Here is a 22,173-nt window from a genome sequence, read left to right as displayed (position 1 = left end):
GATCAGTCAACATTAATAACCGAAATTAAAATCCGTCATGTAAGAGACTGAATCTAGGTTACAGTCACTATTTCAATAGGACGATAGTTAACCAACACTGCGCGAACGAGTCATTGTAGTCAAACACTGTCTTGAAATTGTGATTGATGCACACAATGTTAACATCATTTTCGTACACTACATGTGCAGTTTCAGTGTTACCAGCTTCAGAATTTGTCATCTTTTTCCGATAGTTGAACTTAACTTAGTATTGGTAGTCGAAAATACGGCGCTGTAACAATCTTAGTTGATTATCATTATACCCATATACAAATTGCATGTACTGATTTGACCTTGGATATCATTTGGCATTATAATTTCCATGATATTTGAGCTTAAAATAAAGCCGTCTTTTTTGGAAGGTAGAAATATTCGGTTTACTCGGACCTTATCCATAGTCGTGTATCAAACTCTAAGCAACATTTATGTGTGACTCGTAAGACAAGGTCTGATAATCGTCAACACATTATTACTACTGAAAGAAACGGGTATGGCGATTCAGGGTTACTTTTATGACAAAGTATACAGAAGTACCTTAAAATGCATGTCTTGATATGAATATGTTTTGACTTTGGGTTGGTCTATAATAGTAATGATGTCGATGAAAATTTTTAAAATTGGATTGCGGTAATAAATGTAATGAATTATCAAATGACAGGGCGGTGTTTATTATCAGTTCTTGAAATTTAGGTTCCAAAGTATGAGTTGAATGATGCTTACATCAGGAATCTTCCCGAATAAAGATAAAAGGTTATACACACAATGATCGATAACGGTATAAACCTAGTATTCTCGTTGACCAAATTACATCTAATTTGAACAATTAAATCCAAAAACATGCGCGACATAAATTATCCTTCATTGTAAATATGCTTATTTCATGTTACATATTGGCATATTTTCTGTTGATTTTGAAATATTATTCACTAAACAAAATTGCAGGTTAAACATGCATTATATTTCAATAATGAGTATGGCGTACCGTTGCCGGTAGTGTGGCCACTCTTCGGTCCCGTGTTGATTATATTGCTGCCACCAGACGTTCTTGTCCAATTAAAATCGTTTTTTACTCCCTGAACCCAACCGCACATCCCATCGTCAAAATTACAGGTATCTGGAATAATTAGCAAAATTCATAATAATTAAGGCATCAAAATTAAATACCAATACGTATAATCAATTTTTGTTTGGCGAATATAAAACGTATTTTATATACATCAGATGTCTTTATATATGTTAACATGTTATAAGAGGAAAAAGGCAATACCTTTTGAGAAAAAAAATCAATTGAAGGAACTGAAATGAGAAAGAAAGAAAGAAGATAACAATTAATATTAGTTTAATATATACATGTTATATAGCGGGATGTATCCATGTGTCTAACCCAATGGGTGGAATGCATCCTCTTAAACTAGGTAACCACAACACCTGAAGTTACATAATTGTTCATGCGTTTCTTTGAACATGTTGTACTTGCAACCAGTTAGAATTTTCAGACAGAACAAAACTGTTATTAAACAAAATTAAATCTCCGGTAACTCATAGGTAGCATATGAGAATAGTAGGCCTACAACTGCTATAACATTGTAAGGCGACGTCACTAACACATGGAGGTGTAAATCATATCATAGGTCAACATTTACAATCGTCTCAAGGGTACATGAATGTAACATTGTTTTCGTACAGCACACTATCTCTCATGGGTGTACAAAAGTTGTAAGAGAGAGAGAGAGAGAGAGAGAGAGAGAGAGAGAGCAAAGAAAGAAAAAATATAATTGTTAAGAAACAACACTTGACCGGTAGCTAGCTGTAAGAGGGATGATTCTAAAAAAACGTTAATCGCGGAAGTTAGTCTAGTTTTGCAGAAACATGGAGGATAAACGGTATTTGACATAAAGATGCACGAGAAGATAGGTTTTCTAATAATTTCAATAGATTTCTGATAGTACTTAGAAAATCTATATTGCTGTCTATACAACTGTCAATGCAAAACCACAGAGTCTTGACAGTAGAACACAAAGCACGTACTGGACAAGGGACATTTGATTTCTCACGAACTTTTACTAAAGAGAAAACTCTTCCTTCACCAATCCCAACCCCTGACAAAACTTACAAAAACTCAAAAGAAGACAGTTATTACATCTTTTGATAGGCATTGGGCAATGTAACTAAATACTGAGCCACAGCAGCTATTGAATCCATTATATAAAATGTCATACAGGTAATACTGACAAATTCGGTAATGGGATTCCTTTTCTATAATTTGATTACATATACCTTTAAATGGCAAGTATTTACTTTATTTGGATCGTCCAACATGCATATTCCATTGGAAAGTCATTATTTACACGCCCCGAGAAGTTCATACGATTAAAGCAGTAAAATAATGTAGACATTTTGGACGAATTTATTCGAGGGATATTGCTCAGTTTAAACCGGATTGAATATTGCCCTTTTTGATATCACAAGGAAACCATCGTGTGTTGAAAACAAACTCATACTACATTGTTATTTGTTATGATAGATACAACGTCCTCTTTTCTTGACCCAGTTAAGCATATGGCCATCAACGTAAAAGTCTACAGCAATCAATAATCTTGGTCTGGATATTGTTGAATATATTTAAGGTGCAGTGCATTCAACAAGCAGAATTGAATAGACCTAATTTAAACTATTTTATAATTAAATGTTAGAAGAAGAATTAACAGTTAATTATCATCTACATGGCCAGGTTGACATACCCTTTAGTCCCATGCAGAAGGGCACATTGGGCCTTTCTATATGCCCGTTATAACAGGGTTGCATTAGAATGAAATGATTAATTGCTTACATTTAGAAATAAATAGTGTAAATAAAGATATATGGAAAAAAATTACGTTGTCATTATGTTTCAGTATACTATATTATTAAAATATCTCATATTCAGCTTCATAAGACTGGCGAAAATAATAAATTCATACCGATGTTATTAAAAAACTATCAAGGACATTTAAAAAATGCTCTAACCGTAGCCATGTCATCAGTCAAGTTTTAATTTCTAAAACGATTATCACCAGGTGGCCCCTAGCATTGTCGTCTTGTTCTCGTTTAAAAATAAACCAGAAGATGCCCATGTAAAGAACCAGAAAGACTTCTCAATGTCCTTTTCCAGTTTCTGGAATCGTATATTTTTCAGTAAAAGCTGTCGTCGGCATCAACTATTTGCAACATCTAGTTTAATATTTAAAAATGTGAGATTTTTTTAATGGTGTACCTTTTACAGATATGTGCTCAAAGGGAAGTAACTTCCATAGTTAAGAAAATTTAAAGAATTATACAGAGTTTATCTAAGAGGGCGGACAAACCGGGCATGTACTTAAACCGAATACAAATCACAACTTCCTGTTAAACTCTGTCTTGAGTCTAGCATTAACTACAATTAACAATATTCAAACTCCAAATACTGTCACTGCTTCTGCTACCATAGCTACTACTAATGTAGCCACTATTACTATTACTACTGCTACTTGGAGCTGCGGTGGCACAGTGGTTTGCGTGTCGGACTCAGGACCGAATCGGACCAGTCGATGTCATCCACCGTGGTGTATACTTGGGTAAGGTACTATACTCCAATTGGTTTGACACTCAATAACATTCTTACAGACAAATATTTTAACTGTAACAGAATTTCGCTAAAAGGCAAGCTAGATTCAAACCGTTACAAAAAGAATGGTGTAAATTAAGCTATAGGGAAAATAAAGAGTACCGTAAAAAAAGAGAAGAAAATAGTCAACGCATACATTAATACAAAACTACGATGGTGTGGTATACCACAGGGTATCACACTTATCAAGAAAATTAACTTAACATACATCAAGACGAAACAGCATTGAACATAATCAACATTCTATCATTTGATTTTTATTGATTGAGAAAAGAAAATGCTTCCTCTAATCCATCAAAAGAGGAATGATAATTTTTGAAAATATCAAACATGTTCAAATGACATCTGAAAAAGAGATAGAAGATCACACTACAATTATGAGTCATTTAATGCGGCTGATTTGATCGCTAAGCATTTTAACAGTGAATTTATTTTTCATTACGGTCTTTCTTGCATGTTTGCATCTAGAGCTGTAATGGGCGACCTTGTTAACATTATTGTTAACTATTTAGATATATCAACAACAGGGAGCCAGTACACGTTTTTTTCTCGTTAAGTACCTTTTTCCGTGGTTTATTTTTCCTTCTTGTAGTATGTTGTAGCAGGGAAATTAAAATGTTCGAATGCTATTCAACATGCGCTAGATTCAAATATGCATAAGGAAAACTTGAATAAAAGAAACATCTATGTGATGTGTCTGATACCATTTTGTATTCACGTGATCACACGCAAACTATCGATTTTGTCGATGGGAAGAAATCTCATAATTAATGGTAACAACTAAATGTTATCTTAGGAAAGATCTTAATATCTTCTTCATTCTATTCGTGTTGGTTTTTCAAACTTTTTCTAAAATTGTACCGGGTATCATTTTGAAATATATCATTTCAAATAACAATGTTTTTAGTTTCAGTTTGTATTCCTTAGTTCCTATAGCATCGAAGTTAATACTATGTTGTTTATAAATTTAAATTCTTTTTCCATTCGTGCTTTGCACGGACTCTGTCAAATTTGTCATTTTATTGTTATCTAAATAGCCGAAAATGGCCGAGGGTGTCGGCGACGATTATAATTATTCAAAAGAAAATCCCGTGTAAATATGTATGCCTATATATGTGTCAATCTGTATGCCTATATACGTGTGAATGAATATTTATGTCTCTATACGTGTGAATCTGTATGCCTGTATCTGTGTGAATGAATCTGTGTGTCTCTATACTTGTTAATTTGTATGTCTATTTACTTGTGAATCTGTATGCCTATACACGTGTGAATCTGTACGCCTATATACGTGTGAATCTGTATGTCTATATACGTGTGAATCTATTTGTCAATATACTTGTGAATCTGTATGTCTATATACTTGTGAATCTGTAAGCCAATATACGTATGAATCTGTATGCCTGTATATGTGTGAATCTGTAGGCCTGTATATGTGTGAATGAATATGTCTATATACGTATAAATCTGTATGTCTATATACGTGTGAATCTGTATGTCTATATACATGTGAATGAATATGTATATCTATATACGTGTGAATATGTATGCCTATATACGTGTGAATCTGTATGTCTATATACGTGTTAATCTGTAGGTCTATATACGTGTGAATGAATCTGTATGCCTGTATACGTGTGAATCTTTATGCCTATATACGTGTAAATAGGAATGTATACGTGTGAATGAATCTATATGTGTATATACGTGTGAATGAATATATATGTCTAAATAAGTGTGAATTTGTACGTCTATATACGTATGAATGAATATGTATGTCTATATACGGGTGAATCTGTATGCCTATATACGTGTGAATCTGTATGTTTATATACGTGTGAATCTGTATGTCTATATACGTATGAATGAATCTGAATTCCTGTGTAAGTGTGAATGAATCTGTATGTCAATATATGTGTGAATCTGTATGTCTGTATACGTGTGAATGAATCTGTATGCCTATATACGTGTGAATCTGTATGCCTATATACGTGTGAATCTGTATATCTATATGCGTATGAATCTGTATTCTTATATACGTGTGAATATGTATGCCTATATATGTGTAAATCTGTACGCCTATATACGTGTGAATCTGTGTGCCGGCATACATATCAATATGTATGACTGTAATCGTGTGAATCTGTATGTCTATATACGTGTGAACCTGTATGCCTATATACGTGTGAATCTATATTATGTATATACGTGTGAATCTGTATGTCTATATACGTGTGAATATGTATGTCTATATACGTGTGAATGAATCTGAATGCCTGTATACGTGTGAATCTGTATGTCTATACACTTGTGAATCTGTATATCTGTATACGTATGAATCTGTATGTCTATATACGTATGACTCTGTATGTCTATATACGTGTGAATCTGTATGTCTGTATACGTGTGATCTGTATGTCCGTAGACGTGTGAATTTGTATGTCTATATACGTGTGAATGAATATGTATATCTATATAGGTGTGAATCGGTATGCCTGTATACGTGTGAATCTGTATGTCTATATACGTGTGAATCTGTATGTCTATATACGTATGAATCTGTATGTCTATATACGTATGAATCTGTATGTCTGTATACGTGTAATCTGTATATCCATAGACGTGCGAATTTGTATGTCTATATACTTGTGAATGAATATGTATGTCTATATACGTATGAACCCGTATGTCTATATACATGTGAATGAATCTGTATGTCTATATAGTTGTGAATCGGTATGCCTGTATACGTGTGAATCTGTATGTCTATATACGTGTGAAACTGTATGTCTGTATACTTGTAAATGAATCTGTATGTCTTTACATGTGTGAATTAATCTGTATGTCTTTTTACGTGTGAATCTGTATGTCTATATAAATGTAAATCTCTATGCCTATATAAAATCTTTGCATCTGAATTGAATGTAGTTGAATGTTTAGTAGTTCTTGGTGTCTCAATGTTTTTTCAATGTGCTAGCACACTGCAAACCATTTGTCCTGAAACAAATGTACAGCTGGCTTTTGTTTGAATGAAATTGTTATGCTGTTTGCATGAGTAAGTTGAGGTGTGCTCGATTCTTTTCTCTTGCAAAAAAAAAATACAATTTATTTTGGTCTGCAACTCTTCATTCTCATCGAACTGCCTCTGTTTAAGCATTCCATTCCTGGAAATTTATCTGAAAATATTGTGTATCCATCTCCCATTTTTATTTGCACTATTCATTGTTACGGCTATATAGCCTTAAAATAAGTAACATAGAAAATCGTAAACCAAAAAGTTTTCTACAATTCAAGAAATCATTTATTTTACTAAAATACGAAGTGAAAATTTAATAATAACTTATATTATTCTGAATTAAATCCCATAGAGTCCTACAATCTATCAGAAGTCCAAATATACGAAGTTCCAATTGAATTCCAGTTCCAATACTGCTTGTGCTGCTATGCGTATAGCCTGCAATGTTCTAGTGTATCAGTGGTATGCATTGTGATGATGTACTATCGTTTGATGTATCACAGCAATCGTACGCTGATGTTCTGTCTGAATTCACTATAATTCCAGCTTAATGTTCCAGTCGAATAATAGTTTTATGCACACCTTTTATTTCCAGTGAATAATAATTTGAATAAATAATTCCACAAACTAAAATTGAAAACACAACGATAAGACTGACTCTGATAAAGATGTTTATGCATGAATCTGTAATTTCTCAAGTAAACAGCATCGAATAGAATAATACGATAAAAATAGGACTAGAATGTGGGTTGAAAGGTCATTTATAGAACACCTCAGTTGCTAACAAGACAAAGTCTCATGCTAAAGTTAAATACAGAACATGGGAAACATGAGGCTTATTCCATTACATAAAATAATGATGCACAAACAGGTCACATGACGTACTCAAAACAAACACTTGTAACCTATCCTTGTTGATGGTTGCTATCAAGATAATGAAGATGAGCTCAATTTCCATCTTGGATGCCTTTCCTGCCCTAATAGCGACATATGTATATAACAAGAGCACATTCATGTACACAGTTTACATTTCGACATTTCTTCACTTGATAATGGTTTATACATGGTCTTCATTGTATTCACCCTCTTCGAATCAGAATCAGAATATATAGTTTGGAAACATTATACAGATCTGTGTTGGATCTTTTTATAGTTCAATTTCATAAAGCCACTAGACAAGCGAAGGAAACGTAAGTATATCCTATGCTAAATGACAGACACATGTATGTATCCCTATCTTGACTGACAGACACATGTAAATATCATATTCCTACTCTGACTTACAGACACATGTATGTATCCCTATCTTGACTGACAGACACATGTATGTATCCATATCTTGACTGACAGACACATGTATGTATCCCTACCCTGACGGACCGACACATGTAAATATACCCTACTCTGACTTACAGACACATGTAAGTATACCCTATCCTGTGTAAAGAATACGTCAGTGTAATATATTCTGTTTGACGAATGAAAACAAAGTAAATTACTCGAAGTGACAAACACAAATAAGTGTAACATACCATTTCTGTGGATTGCTCCTGTGAGGCTGACGATGGTGCTGAAGATCTTAAATGCAACGGCTGCAACTGTAGCCTTCATACTTACATCGATCGGGACACTTGCACCAAAAAAAGATATTTAGGTTAGTAGTTACATGAACGGAAAATATTTTAGCTGTTGATCAGACAATGATCTCCTTGTTTAATGCAGCCACTTGAAACCAGTCATGGTAACTCTGACTAAACGGACAAGCAAATATATAATTTTCCGGAAACGACTACGCATGGATCACTTAGCACATAGTCAAGAAAGCACACATATATTCGCATGTTTATCTGTATGTAAGTATATATATATAACAATAACTTCCATTCTTCAATAAAATTCACGGCAAAAGTCTCCAACTCAAACCACGTTTTCCTGGACACATCAACCTGACTGAGAGAAAAGAAACTCCATGTAGACAAGTACTCGAAACCACTCAACAAACATCAGAGTAGTGAAGTGGGCCACCCTAGCGACAATGAGAATTAGCATTACAGACCCCCCCCCCCCCCGGGCCACTCTAGCGACAAGGGAAATTAACATGGGGAAAATTGTTGGGTCACTCTAGCGACAAGGGGAATTTAACATGGAACTATAGTGTGGGTCTGTCTAGCGACAAGGGAAATTAACATGAGGAATAGAGTTTGGGCTTGTCTAGGGACAAGGGGAATTGAACATGGGATTTTTTTTTTTTTCAAAATTTTTTTTTTAAAAAAAAAGGGGTAGGCAATTGAAAGTCATTCTCTTTTCGAGAAATGTGGGTGGCCCTGAAAAGGGCCTTTGGGTTTATGTTAATATGACCTTAACATAAAGGGCATCTGCGACATCTTCTTGTCCTCAAGCTGCGTCTTACTGGAGGGCCGTAAATCAGTGTCCTCTTGAGGCAACCTTGTCTTTCTACGTACACTCTTCGTATCCACAGACTGGTGTCTGACTTGTCGACAACGGTCCACTTGGACCGGACATACATGAGCATGTCCGTCCTAAACATCATTGAAGACACAAGGGTGGATGATTCGACTGTGGTCCACATCTTGAAGCGACTAGAACAGGTGAATCAATGCAGTGAACTGCGCTTATTTATAGGTAGAGGAAGGATTGAAACGGATTGAGTTCATTCACCAATCCGAACACGCGTTACAAAATTCAGTCAGCCCACATCCAATCCGAAGAGAGCAGTCTGTGACGTCACGTGGGCTATATAGATTCGCTAGCGCTTGTGTACAGTCAATCTATGCGACAGTGATTCAACATGACGGAAACTCAGAAAACGATCCATTGGGGTGCACCAGCAGTGGAGACCGCCCAAGGGAACCCGGACTTACTTTCAGAAGAGGTGAATTGGGATTTTGTGGATTTTCTTACCTGGCAAGAATTTGTTGCGGAACCTTCGTTACCTTCTTCATTACCGCAAGTGGAGAATTTTAGACAGAGACAGAAAGAAGAATTGGAGAAATTTATACAACGACAAAAGGAAGCGGAACAAGCTTTTCTCCTACAGCAGCAGCAGCAGCAAGAAGAAGAAGAGGTAAGAAAAAAAAACAAAAAACAACAGCAACAACAACAACAACAAGAAGTAGCAGCAAAGAAACAAGAGGGTGAAAATCAAACGGTTACGGTACTGTTAGACATTTTAGCGGAGTTAAGAAGTCTGAAACAAATGTATCAGACTTCTTTATTACGACCGAAGAGAATACGACCTTCCCGAGCTAAACACGTTAACCCTGTGACTAAGCCTACCGTACCACCCTTAGTGATTTCAACCCAATCATTATCATCAACAGTACGCAGTCCAGAAGTAGGCCTTGGCCGTGGCAAAGGCTTAAGACAGTTAAAGTTGATTGCATAAACTCACCCCTACACCAAGAAAAGTCCCTTTTCAGGGCCGCCCACGTCTCTCGAAAAGAAATAGTCTTTCAATTTGCCAATAACTAAAAAAAAAAAAACCCATTTTACCCCCTATAGTACGTGTCTTTGTATCAGTGCGTGAGTGTACGTTCTTATTTTCTAATCAAAACTCAAAGACACTTACCTTGTATAATTAATTTATTCTTTTATCCATTGTTACAATCCAATTCACAATTCACAACAGAACACTTTAATATAAAGTTCATACACTTCTTCTGTCGCCTTGTTTAGTCTCTCTGTTTTTTTGAATTTCTTCACCGTCTTTTCCTCATTTTCTTCCCTTCTTCTTTTCTTCTCCTGTTTCTTTGCCTCTTGTAAATAGAATTGTCTTCTTTCTTCCTCTTCTTCCTCTGAAGAATCCCTCTCTTCTTCTGAAGAATTCCTCTTTTCTTCTGACTCCTCTTGTTTCTTTTCTGGGCAATCTGGAGACCAATGTCCTTTTTCTTTACAATAATAACAGGTACCTTGACTTTTGTCTTTTTTAGCCCCTGTTTTTTTTCTTTTTTGACGGTCTGGACACTCTGAAGACCAATGCCCTTTCTTCTGACAGATATAACAAGTATCTTGACTTTTATCTCGAAAGGAAGGAGAGTAGTCCGTCGGCTAGTCTGAAGAGAATATTCTAATGACCCCTCGCAAAGCTCTGACGAAACGTTCGATTTGGCCAGTCTCTTCCATCGTTGTGCTCGGCTTGAGAGTGAAATGAATAGAGAAAGGACAAGACACACACCCTTTTATATACGCTGGTCTGCCATGACTATAAATTAGTCTATGGTGTTTAAACTTGAGTCATTTGACGTTTTGCACTCAAGATGAAACGATCCTATTCATTTGAGAAGAAAGAAGAAGAAAGTAAGAGGCAGAAACGTGATCTATCGCCTCGTACCAGGGCTGAAATCTTGGCAGAAATTCATGCCAGTGATTTTGAAGAGGACATGAGTGAACCAGAATCCGAACCCTCTAAACCAAGTTCGTCACCCTTAGTCAACCCTGAAAAATACTATTGCATTCGAGAGACGGAAAAGCGCTCCTCTAGAAAATTTAGAACCACGGCTTACAAATACACAGCGAAGTTTAAAGATTTCAAGGCTGAAGTGCCGTTAGAGAAAGCAGAAGTGTTCATCGCTGGGGTGTGGGATTCTTTGCTCACCACACTCAAGCGACAATGTCAACCCAAAGAAGACGATCGCTTGAGACTTTCCATACAACACGACGGCTTGAAATCCCCTGTTTGGATCGAGTTCAGCACCCCTGCAGAATTGACTGCTTCCAAAGTCATGGATAAGATTCAACACGTGCAACAATCTAATGACCAGTTTGACATCACCGATGGAAGAGCCACACTGGACATGACCCACGTCTCTCCTCCTCAAGGGACTGGACGCAAAAAGGTCTTATTGGTGGACGACCTTCGCAACACCAAAACAAGTCTCGTCCGAATTAACAACCCTAAAGACCAGATGTGTTTAGCCCGAGCCATCGTGGTGGGACGAACCTATGCCAACAAGAACGACACGGCAGAATGGAAAAGAGCCTGGAAAACTATTCAACGATCCGATCGAGCCAAACAACGAAATGAAGCAGAACTCCTGTTACAACAAGCTGGCCTGTCCAAAGACACACCCTGTTACATTCCTGAAATGCAAAAATTGCAAGATGCCCTAGCTCCACGATACACCTTGAAAGTGCACCCTCAAGAAATGCGCGGGTCTCTGTTGTTTCGAGGCCAAGATTTTAAGGACGGAAAATACATTCATGTTTATTATCACGATGACCATTTCGATACCATTACCACTATCACCGGATTCCTGGGATACAGATATTACTGTGAGAAATGTGACTGTGGTTATAATAATCGAGAGCAACACAAGCATTGTGGATCGAAATGCCCAGGATGTTTGGCCTCTCCACCCTGTCTGAGCGAAGGACCAGTGCCTTGTTCAACTTGTCTGCGCACGTTTGTCAGCCCTACCTGTTACCAACAACATTTGAAGACGCAAAGTTCACAGAAGAAATGTGCTTGTCAACTGCTGAGATTGTGCCCTACCTGTGGACAAGGCATACTTACCAATAATGCCAAGGCACACGTATGTCGAGGAAAGAAAAAATGTCACATTTGTCACCACATCGTGGACTTGGAATACCAATGCTACGTGCAAAAATACCAACCCCCACCAGAGAAAGAGGACGGTCACAAGAAGAAAGGCAATTTCATCTTTTTCGATTTCGAATGCATGCAAGAGACCGGCATTCACATTCCTAATTTCTGCGTGGCTCATCGAGCGTGCGAGAAGTGCATTCAAGAACCTATCTACAGTCATTGCCCTCACTGCAGCAAGATTCCCGGAGGGCGTGAAAAAATCTTTCGGGGACCGAACACGTTAGCCGATTTTGCACAATGGGTCTTACACCCCATCGACAAGACGTGGAGCCAAGAGGACATCGAACGTTACGGAGATTGTCATCGTCATGCCACGGTGATGGCTCACAATTTCTCCGGATACGATGGACAGTTTCTTTTGAGGTACTATACGGAACAAGGCACCGAGCGTCCTAAAGTGACTTTGAACGGAGCCAAAATCATTTTCATGCAAGTGGGACAAGTACAGTTTAAAGATTCGATGAGTTACTTGGCCATGCCTTTGAGCCGAATGCCTAAAACGTTTGGAATGACAGAAATGGCTAAAGGGTACTTTCCACACTTTTTCAATACGGAAGCCAATCAACACGCCGTTCTACCCCATTTACCTGAGGCTCACTATTACGACCCCGACAACATGCGTACCGAACAACGAGAAGCTTTCTACGCTTGGTACCAGGCTCACGCCTCGGACCCTTTCGACTTTCAAGAAGAAATGCTAAAGTATTGTCGTTCCGACGTGGACATTTTACAGCGTTGCTGTGGAAAATTTCGAGAACTGTTCATGGAACACGGAGGGGTCGATCCTTTGAAAGAAGCTTGCACCATTGCCAAAGCGTGTTCCTTAGTGTATCGACAACGATTCATGCCTGAAAACACCGTGGCTGTCATCAGCCCTCAAACGACCAACTTTGTCAAACGTCAATACTCGGTCAAAGCCCTACGCTAGTTACATTACTTGTGCGACAAGGAAGACAAGTGGATTCAGCATGCTCGCAACGGAGGGGGTGAAAAGACCATCGGAACGTATTCGGTCGATGGCTGGGACTTAGAAAACCCAAAGATCGTGTACGAGTTTAACCGTTGCTTATTTCACGGATGTCCCGTCTGTTACCCTGACCGTGGCACTAAAAATCAGTTTTTACAACGAACCATGGAAGACTTGTACCAGGACATTTGTCAGCGGCGCCTAAAGTTGGAACAGGAAGGATACCAAGTGGTGGAAATGTGGGAACACGAGTACGATCACCGTATGAAAACCGATCCCGAGTTTAAACGCCTCGTGGAAACTTACCAGTTCATGGACCCGCTGAACCCGAGGGATAGTTTGTACGGAGGAAGGACCAATGCCACCTGTTTGCTGTACCAAGCCGACGAAGAGAAAGGAGAAGAAATCAAATACTTGGACGTGTGTTCGCTGTATCCCTACATGTGCAAATATTGTTGCTTTCCTGTAGGGCACCCACAATTGTTAACGGAACACATCGACCTGAAAAACATTCGACAATACGAAGGCTTGATCAAGTGTAAAGTTTTGCCTCCCACGAACCTATACCATCCGGTCTTACCTCACCATTGTCAAGGCAGACTGATGTTTCCATTGAGCCGTACTTGTGCCGAAACGTGCAACGAAGACCAACCTTGTCAGCACACCCAGGAAGAACGTGCCTTGACGGGAACCTGGGTCAGCGTAGAATTGTTCAAAGCTCTGGACATGGGATACCAACTGTTAGAAGTGTACGAAATTTGCCACTTTCCCAAGACACAACAATACCACAAGGGTGATCCCAGTCAGAAAGGCATTTTCGCTGACTACGTGGATGCCTTTTTGAAACTGAAACAAGAAGCCAGCGGCTATCCTTCCTGGTGTCACACTCCCGAAGACCAAATACAATTCAAAGAGAAATACTATGAACAAGAAGGCTTCTCTTTAGACCACATCGAGAAAAACGAAGGCAGGCGATCGTTTGCCAAAGTGATGTTAAATTGCTTGTGGGGTAAAATGGCACAACGACCGTGTTTACCCAAGACGGAATATTTGACAGAACCTTCCCGCTACTTCCAGATGATTCACGACAAAACCAAATACATGAAACACGTGGACGTCGTTCGTGAGGATTTGATCTTGGTCAATTACGAAGAAGATCTGGACTTTGTACAAGACGACCCTTTTGGAAATGTCATCATTGCGGCTTACGTGACAGCCCATGCTCGCTTAAAATTGTACGAAGCTTTAGAACTGTTAGGAGAACGCGTCCTGTACTTTGACACGGACAGTTGCATTTACATCCATCACCCGAGTCAACAGCACCCTAACATCGAAGGAGACCGTTTAGGAGCCTATACAGACGAGCATCCCGACGACAAGATTCTAAGTTTCGTCAGTGGCGGTCCCAAAAATTACGGCTACGAATACCGTGACAAACAAGGAGAAGTGCACACGACGTGCAAAGTGAAAGGACTGACTCTGAATTATCGTACCAGTCGTGTGGTGAACTTTGGGGTATTGAAAGAAGCCTTGCAATCGGGAGAGGATGAACACTTTAAAGTGACCACTCACCAACCGAACAAGATTGTACGTTTACCCACTCATCACATCGTCAGTCGGCCCTTGGAAAAATTCTATCAAATCGTGTACCAGAAGCGAGTGAGACTTCCCAATCATTTCACATTACCGTATGGACACGTCGGTATTGGTCTGTATATAAAAAGGAACCCTAGGCAAGATTGATAGTTCATTGTGACTACCAAGACCGAGCGAACAAGATGAATATTTTCAGAGAAACACAAAACAAGTTGTTTAGAAAGGCACAATTCAAGTGTGAGGCTTCTGAAGTGGAATGTGATTGTGAGCCTTACGATGGGTACGATGCTCTACGTTGTGACCTTAGCGATGCCGTAAAGCATCATGGGAACTTTAGTGTCACTACCCCTATTATGGAAAGGGATGCTGTGCGTGTCAAACCTGAGGGATGCGAAAGTGATGCCGCTCGTCCTCTTGGACATTTTACTGGGTTTCGTTTTAAAGGGGAATGTTCACCTTCACGTCTACCCCCCTACGGATGTCATCCAGCCCTGAGCAAACTCCTGCCCATGTCACTCAACCCTCATCGAAACGAACCTGTGAAAGACGAATATTCGTTCCCTGTGCGTTTGTCGGAATACTGCGACTTTGAAAATCGTCTTCAATCGTTCAAAGGAAAATGGCCTAAGTATCTGGGAGGACGGACCCCCGAAGAATTAGCCAGAGCCGGATTTTTCTACTTCGGCGAAGGAGATAAAGTCAAGCGCTTCAGTTGCGGTGTGTCACTTCATTACTGGGAACCGCAAGATTCGGCCTACGTAGAACATGCTCGATGGTCACCGAATTGTCATTACTTACCCTTAGTGGGACCGAGACATTGAAGTAACTTACCATAATCTGTTCATGGATACTTTACAAGAGAACATTCGTGCTTTGCCTGTGGAGTTGAGAGAACGCATTTACCGAGAGCTGGTGAAAATACAAGTGAAACGTAAAGAACAATTGCATCCGTTACGTCACCGGTGTTTGAACCACTGGTACCTTAATGCTATTCAAGGACTGATTGAGTTGAAAGTGTTCCATTGGACAGACATTGATCAACGACCTCCTGGTTATAAAAAGAATTGGTTTGGTATGGATGATTCTATCTACTACATTGTAAACGTACTGGATCTAATTCCAGAGGAAGAGTTAACGAATTACCAACATCTTTTACGCAATGTCAACTTAGTGAAAGAGGAAACTTCTGAACGAATTTTAATGAGTAGATTAGTGATGAAACGATTTAGATTCGACAATGAATTAAAACCATGTCTGTGCAAACAGTACATTTCTTGTGTCAGACAAAAGAGGATTTAGTATGACCTATTCATGGATACTTTGCTAGAGAACATTCGTGCCTTGCCTGTGGAGTTGAGAGAACGCATTTATCGAGAACTGATCAAAATACAAGTGAAACGCAAACGCAAAGTTATTGAACCGTTTTTAAATTATGCTCTGTTTCAAAGTATAAGAAGACTGATTATGAGTGGATATTACACCAGGCACAAAGGTAAACGAGGCTATTGGCCACCACCCAAGGATTCCAAAAACAGTGTATATACTTATGGATACTTTACAACAGAACATTTTGGGTTTGCCTGAGGAGCTGAGAGAAAGGATTTACCGAGAGCTGGTCAAAATACAAGTCAAACGTAAAGAACAACTGCATCCGTTACGTCACCAGATCTTTAGCCACTGGTACCTGAATGGTATAAGAGGACTGATTGGTCAGAAATTGTTTCAGTGGTCAGGCCTTGTTAGTGAGTTAGTGAATGAACGAAATGTTCATCATTTTGGTTACTTCGAGATTCACCTAGAGCAACGCATTGAGGAAGACGAGTTAAAGGATTACCAACATATGTTACATGGAATCTACTTAGTGGAAGAGAAAACTTCTAATCGAAGTTTGAACTGTAGGTTACAGTATTCTAGATTTCCTTCTGGAGAACGAAGATGTCTGGGTAGAATGTACGTGTATTGCTTCCGAAAAAAAGAGAGTACAAAAACAGGATTCCATGCCACGGCTTATGTCACAAGTGATTGAACAGATTCCGTGGAAGGAACTCAATGACCATATTCAAACCGTGGATCATTACCATCGATTATTACAAGAACTGTATCCATTCAATTTGGGTCGACAAGTGGTGTGTGTCTTAGTGACTTGTTTTCTGGGATTTCGTTTACCAGCCGATTCTTTGTGGACTCTTTACGATCAGTACTTACCACCTCAATGGCCTTAAATGGTCACGAAAAACTCCTTTTGCTCAAAGCCTTGCGGTTTCATCTGGATACTTCTCGACCTCTACGGGAAAGAAAGATTCGTCAACTTTTAGCTACCCAACACGTGTACGACGATGTGTGTGTAGCTTGTGACTTACACCCCCACTGGACAGATGTCCGTGCCTGGAAAGAATGGGATTTTGAGGCTTGGACCCAAGAAGTGGCCCAGTATGCACGAGAGTTGTTCAAGGAAAAAAGTTACTTTTCAACCCGTGTTAGTGACGGTGCCAGAAGAACCCGTCACCCAGGACGGGACTGTCGTGGACAGGCCTGAAAGACCCTTTCGGGAGGACACTTGTGTGACCTTACCCCATAATATAGAACTGGTTAGAACATTACCCAAAACATGTTGTTGTACAGACACTTGTGTTTATTCCACGTTAATGGTTATCATGTGCCTTTTATCGTTGTACTTAAGTCTTTGGCTTTTATGTATTGTTGTCTTTCGTATTCATGTTTAAAACATTCAATAAACGTGTTCTGAAAAAAAGTATATAAACTCTTGTCTTGTTTGTTTTCGTGTCACAAGTGACATTCCTCACACTATGGCTACCTCTGCTGTCTCTGCTCCCTCTTCCTCTACTGTCAAAGTCATCGACGAACACTTAGATCGTGCCAGTTGGGAGGCTTTGTATCTTCGCCATCCCTTTAACATGCTCATTGCTGGATCTAGCGGTTCAGGCAAAACCGAATTCGTCAATCGTTTGATCGAACATAAACATCATTTGATCGATCGGCCACCTCAGCGGATCGTGTGGTGTTACAAAGAGTGGCAATCGGCGTACAGCCTCTTGCGAGAAAGTCAAGGCGATTCCATCGTGTTTGTGGAAGGCATTCCTAAAGAAGACGACGGCATCGTCTCTGACTCCCGTCAAACCCATTTGGTCATTTTTGACGACATGTTAGGAGAAGACGAAGAAGAAATTAAACTGTGGTTCACGCGCAAAGGGCATCATCGTAATGCCAGTGTCGTTTACATCACCCAAAATTTGTTTCAACAAAGTAAAGCCCATCGCACCATCAGTCTCAATGCGCATTACGTGGTCTTGTTTAAAAGCCCTCGAGATAAATCGCAAGTGCATGTCTTAGCCAAACAGTTAGGAACGCCTTGGCAGACACAGGCGTACGACGATGCCACTCAAACGCCACACGCCTATTTACTCGTCGATTTGAAACCTACAGCCCCCGATGATTTGCGATTTCGTACCCACTTGTTTCACCACTGGTGCCAAGACGGAGGGCCTGTCCTGTACACGTCTCCGTCCTCGACTTAATTTCACTCCACATAAAAAATCTATAAAAACCTCAGACCCTTTTTCGTCTGTCTCACACAACGTCAACATGACATCCCTTCAGTCGCATCTTCCCGTCAAATTGATTCGTGCCTTGTATGGCATCAGTCGAGAAAAAAATCCACAAATACGAGCTCGTGTCTTAGAAGCTAGTCTCAAAGAAGTCTTACGATGGTTCACGGTGACGGCACGTCAAATACTCCAAGGAATCATTCAGATTCCTCATCAAACCAAACGCTTTTTTGATCGAAACAAAGTCGCTTTGGTCCAACTGGCCGATCTCCGCATCGACACTCAAACCAAAAAACAAATCATTTTGAAACCTGGAGGGAGCGGTACTCTAGGAGGGGTCATCATTCGCTCTCTTAAGATGGGATCCTAATGCCCCCAAAGTTACCCCCAAGAAAAAAGTCCAACGAAGCCCCAAGAAGAAAAAGAAAAAGACCAGGTCCCCAAGAAGAAAAACTTCTCCAGTGGCGGGACCCTCCTCTGACCAGACACCACCCCGGAAAAAGAAAAGAAGCCCCCAGAAAAAGAAACAGAGAAAAAGTCCCCAGAAAAAGAAAAGTCCACAGAAGAAAACTAGTCGCAAGAGAGGCACTTCATCTTCGGCCAGGACGCAACCTTACACTCGCAAACCACGACCTGCCACGGCAGTGACTGTGTCTCCGGCAGCCTCACGTTCATCCACTTCTCCATTAATGACACCAAGAACTGAAGAGTACTTGGAGACGTTGATCACACCAAGAACTTCTCCGTTAATGACCCCAAAAAGAACTTCCCCAGTGGCAGTACCCTCCAATTTAGTGGCAGTGGCTGCTGCTCACAAAGTACCTTCTCCCAAAATCAAAGTCCAAGAAAGATCGGGCATGTTACAAAGTTTACTGGATTTGTCCAAGCAAGAACTGGCTCGATTTAGTCCGTTGCGTACCCCTCCACGACGTGTCATGCCTGTCCTCAAACTGATACGACGTAAAGACAATCAGTGGCGACGCGTTCCAGTATAAAAAAGACCTGTGACCAAGTCGGGGGTATCAGTGTTTTTTTTGGTGCTCCTGAAGACTCAAAGATGTCACCCTCCAGAAAACCCCAAGGAAAGAAAAGAAAAGGACTACCACCACGTTTAGTCAAACATGGGGTCATGTTATCTCTCCTATCCAAAGCTTCTCCACCTCTACGAAGAAAGCTCATTCAATCGGCCTCCAAAGAGGTCATCGATACCGTGTGCGAATGTTGTTGGAACGTCTTGAAAGGCACGATCCCTTTGTCCAAACACCAGAAACAATGCTTAAGCAAACATCGTCACGTTCTTCGCCAAATGGTTCAAAAGAAAATTCCCATTCGTCAAAAGAAGAAGATGTTTGTTCAACGTGGAGGCATTTTGCCTCTTTTGTTAGGCCCCATACTGAAAGGAGTCTTGGGAACCATGTTGGGAGGACTGGTGGGAGCAAGATAAAAAGGCCCTCGGAAGTCCCAAGATCTCAGAATCGACCCCTGACAACCCATGGAAGGACGAAAACTAGCTTAGTGCCTTACAAACGATGGATGGAATATCATCGATGGCAAGAACAACGCACCACGCATTTACCTCCCAATCCCAATTTGAGCGAGATGTCCCAGTTACAATACGAATTGCAGTCCTTGATGGATCGCCAAGATTTGTCCGAAACAGAAAAATCGCAAAAGTAGGGTCAACTTTTGCAACGACTGCAACTCTTTCACCAGAAAGCTTTAGACGAAACAGCTCTACCCACTCTGAAAGATTTTAAGACCTTGATGAAAAGTTCAGCACCATCATCACTACCATCACCACCACTACTACCATCCCCAGGGGTCACCAGAGATGCTACCCCACGAAGACCTGAGGAAGAAGAGATGCGAGAAGTGTTTCAAACACCGTCAGCAGCTCCCATTTCGAGCAAGATTGCAGCATCCTTGTTGACCCCGTCCCCCACACCCCAAGGAGAAGAAATGAAAGCTTGGGTTAAAAAGATGATGTCCACTCCTCCTTCGACAGAAGTGAAAAAGAAAGAAGGGAAACCAGAAGTGAAAAAAGAAAAGAAGACCAAAGCCATTCCATTGCCACCTCCACCTCCACTACCTTCTACTTCTACTCCCATAGCCCATCGGACACGTAAATCCGTTTCCAAACCACCCTTTCGACCCACCCAAAGTAGCATCACCGAAGAGTGGGTGACTTACTAACACACCAAAAAATGGAAAAAGTCTTAGCCAGCATTTACTACGATCCCTCCCATCCTGCAGGTTACGCAGGAGTTCAAAAATTGTATCGTGCTGCCAAAACTCGACTGAAGAGTCTCCGTTTACCTCAAGTGCAACGATGGTTACAAGAACAAGCTACCTACACTTTACACAAACCCATTCGACGCAAGTTTTCCAGAAGTCGCACCCGAGTGGAAGGCATCGATCATCAATGGCAAGCCGATTTAGCCGATTTGGCCAGTTACAATCGTGGCTACAAATATTTGTTTTGTGTCATCGACGTCTTTTCCAAATTTGCCTGGGTCGTGCCCTTGACTTCCAAATCGAGCAGCGAGTTAGTGCGATCCCTGCAACCGGTGTTGAAACAAAGTGGTCGTCACCCTCTTCGATGGCAAACGGACAAAGGCACCGAATTTCTGAACCAAGCTTTCCAAAAAGAATTAAAGAAACGTGACATTCATTTTTTTTACCACCGAGAATCCCGAAACCAAAGCCAGCATCGTGGAACGTTTTCAACGCACTTCGAAAGAACGCATGTGGAAATATTTTACGCATCACCACACTCTGAAGTACATCGACATCTTACCGCACCTGGTGCAAGCGTACAACCAATCTTACCATCGAAGCATCGGACGTGCCCCGCAAGACGTGACTCCCGACAACGAAGTGATGGTGTTTGAACGTCTGTTCGGTACGTCCCCAACGAGGGCTGTCCCCAAGAAAAGTGGAGAGTTGGCCGTAGGAGATTGGGTGCGCATTGGCAAAACTAAACGCACTTTCGACAAAGGTTACTTACCTAACTGGACGACCGAATTGTTTCGCGTCACAGGACGAGTGCATGGCCGTCATCCTGCCGTCTATAAATTGGAAGACATGAACGGAGAAGTGCTCAAAGGAACGTTTTATTTGCCCGAGTTACAACGTGTGACCAAAAAAGAAGACGACGTGTACGACATCGAAAGCATTCTCGAACGCAGAACCCGTAAAGTGGGCAAACGACGTGTCAAAGAAGTCAAAGTACGTTGGAAAGGATATCCACCCAGTTTTGATTCTTGGATCGACGCTTCGCAAGTCATCGACTATAAAAAGAAGTGACCATCATGCCCTTTCACACAGACGCAGCTACGTCGACCACTCCTTCACCTAGTTCTTCTGTGCAAGATTTACAAAAACAATCCTTGTGGGTGTGGTGTGGAGAACGTGTGCCTAAAACGCAAATCGTCTTTTTTTGCCAAATCTTCGTGGTGTATTGTGTCATCGGGGCAGCCATCGCCAATTTGAGTTTGCAACAAGGAGACAAACAATTGTGGACCATTTTATTGAGCAGTTGCATCGGTTACCTGCTTCCCAATCCCTCCCTGAAATTCTCTTCCAACGGGAACCACGGGAACCTTGTGTCCAGTGCCAGTGCCAGTCACCACTCCAACAACAACAACAACAACAACAACCACAACCACAACAACAACCCCATTTTAGGCGGAGACACGCCTCTGGCGTCCAGTAACCCCT

General features: G+C 40.5%; 1 protein-coding gene across 7 annotated transcripts in view; it reads right to left on the bottom strand.

Moving 5' to 3' along the window:
• Positions 1–22,173, bottom strand: part of LOC149792302 (MAM domain-containing glycosylphosphatidylinositol anchor protein 1-like) — a 165,030-nt gene that overhangs the window by 19,656 nt on the left and 123,201 nt on the right. For 2 of the 7 annotated variants that reach the window (XM_089970875.1, XM_089970876.1), the window contains exons 1-2: positions 8,231–8,486; positions 1,022–1,153 (exon numbers count right to left, since the gene is read on the bottom strand). The exons of 4 other annotated variants lie outside the window; for them this stretch is intronic. In XM_089970875.1, coding sequence (XP_089827001.1) covers positions 1,022–1,153; positions 8,231–8,309 — 211 coding nt within the window. In that variant the 5' untranslated portion in view covers positions 8,310–8,486. Of the gene's footprint in view, positions 1–1,021; positions 1,154–8,230; positions 8,487–22,173 lie in introns of those variants that run through there. One more of the 7 variants, XM_089970871.1, reaches the window with a different exon arrangement.

The sequence above is a fragment of the Sinohyriopsis cumingii genome, chromosome 9 (assembly GCF_028554795.1).
Source record: "Sinohyriopsis cumingii isolate HCF-2022 chromosome 9, ASM2855479v2, whole genome shotgun sequence".
NCBI lineage: Eukaryota > Metazoa > Mollusca > Bivalvia > Unionida > Unionidae > Sinohyriopsis > Sinohyriopsis cumingii.
Note: the sequence above shows the minus strand (reverse complement) of the source record. Positions and strands in the feature narration are given on the sequence as shown.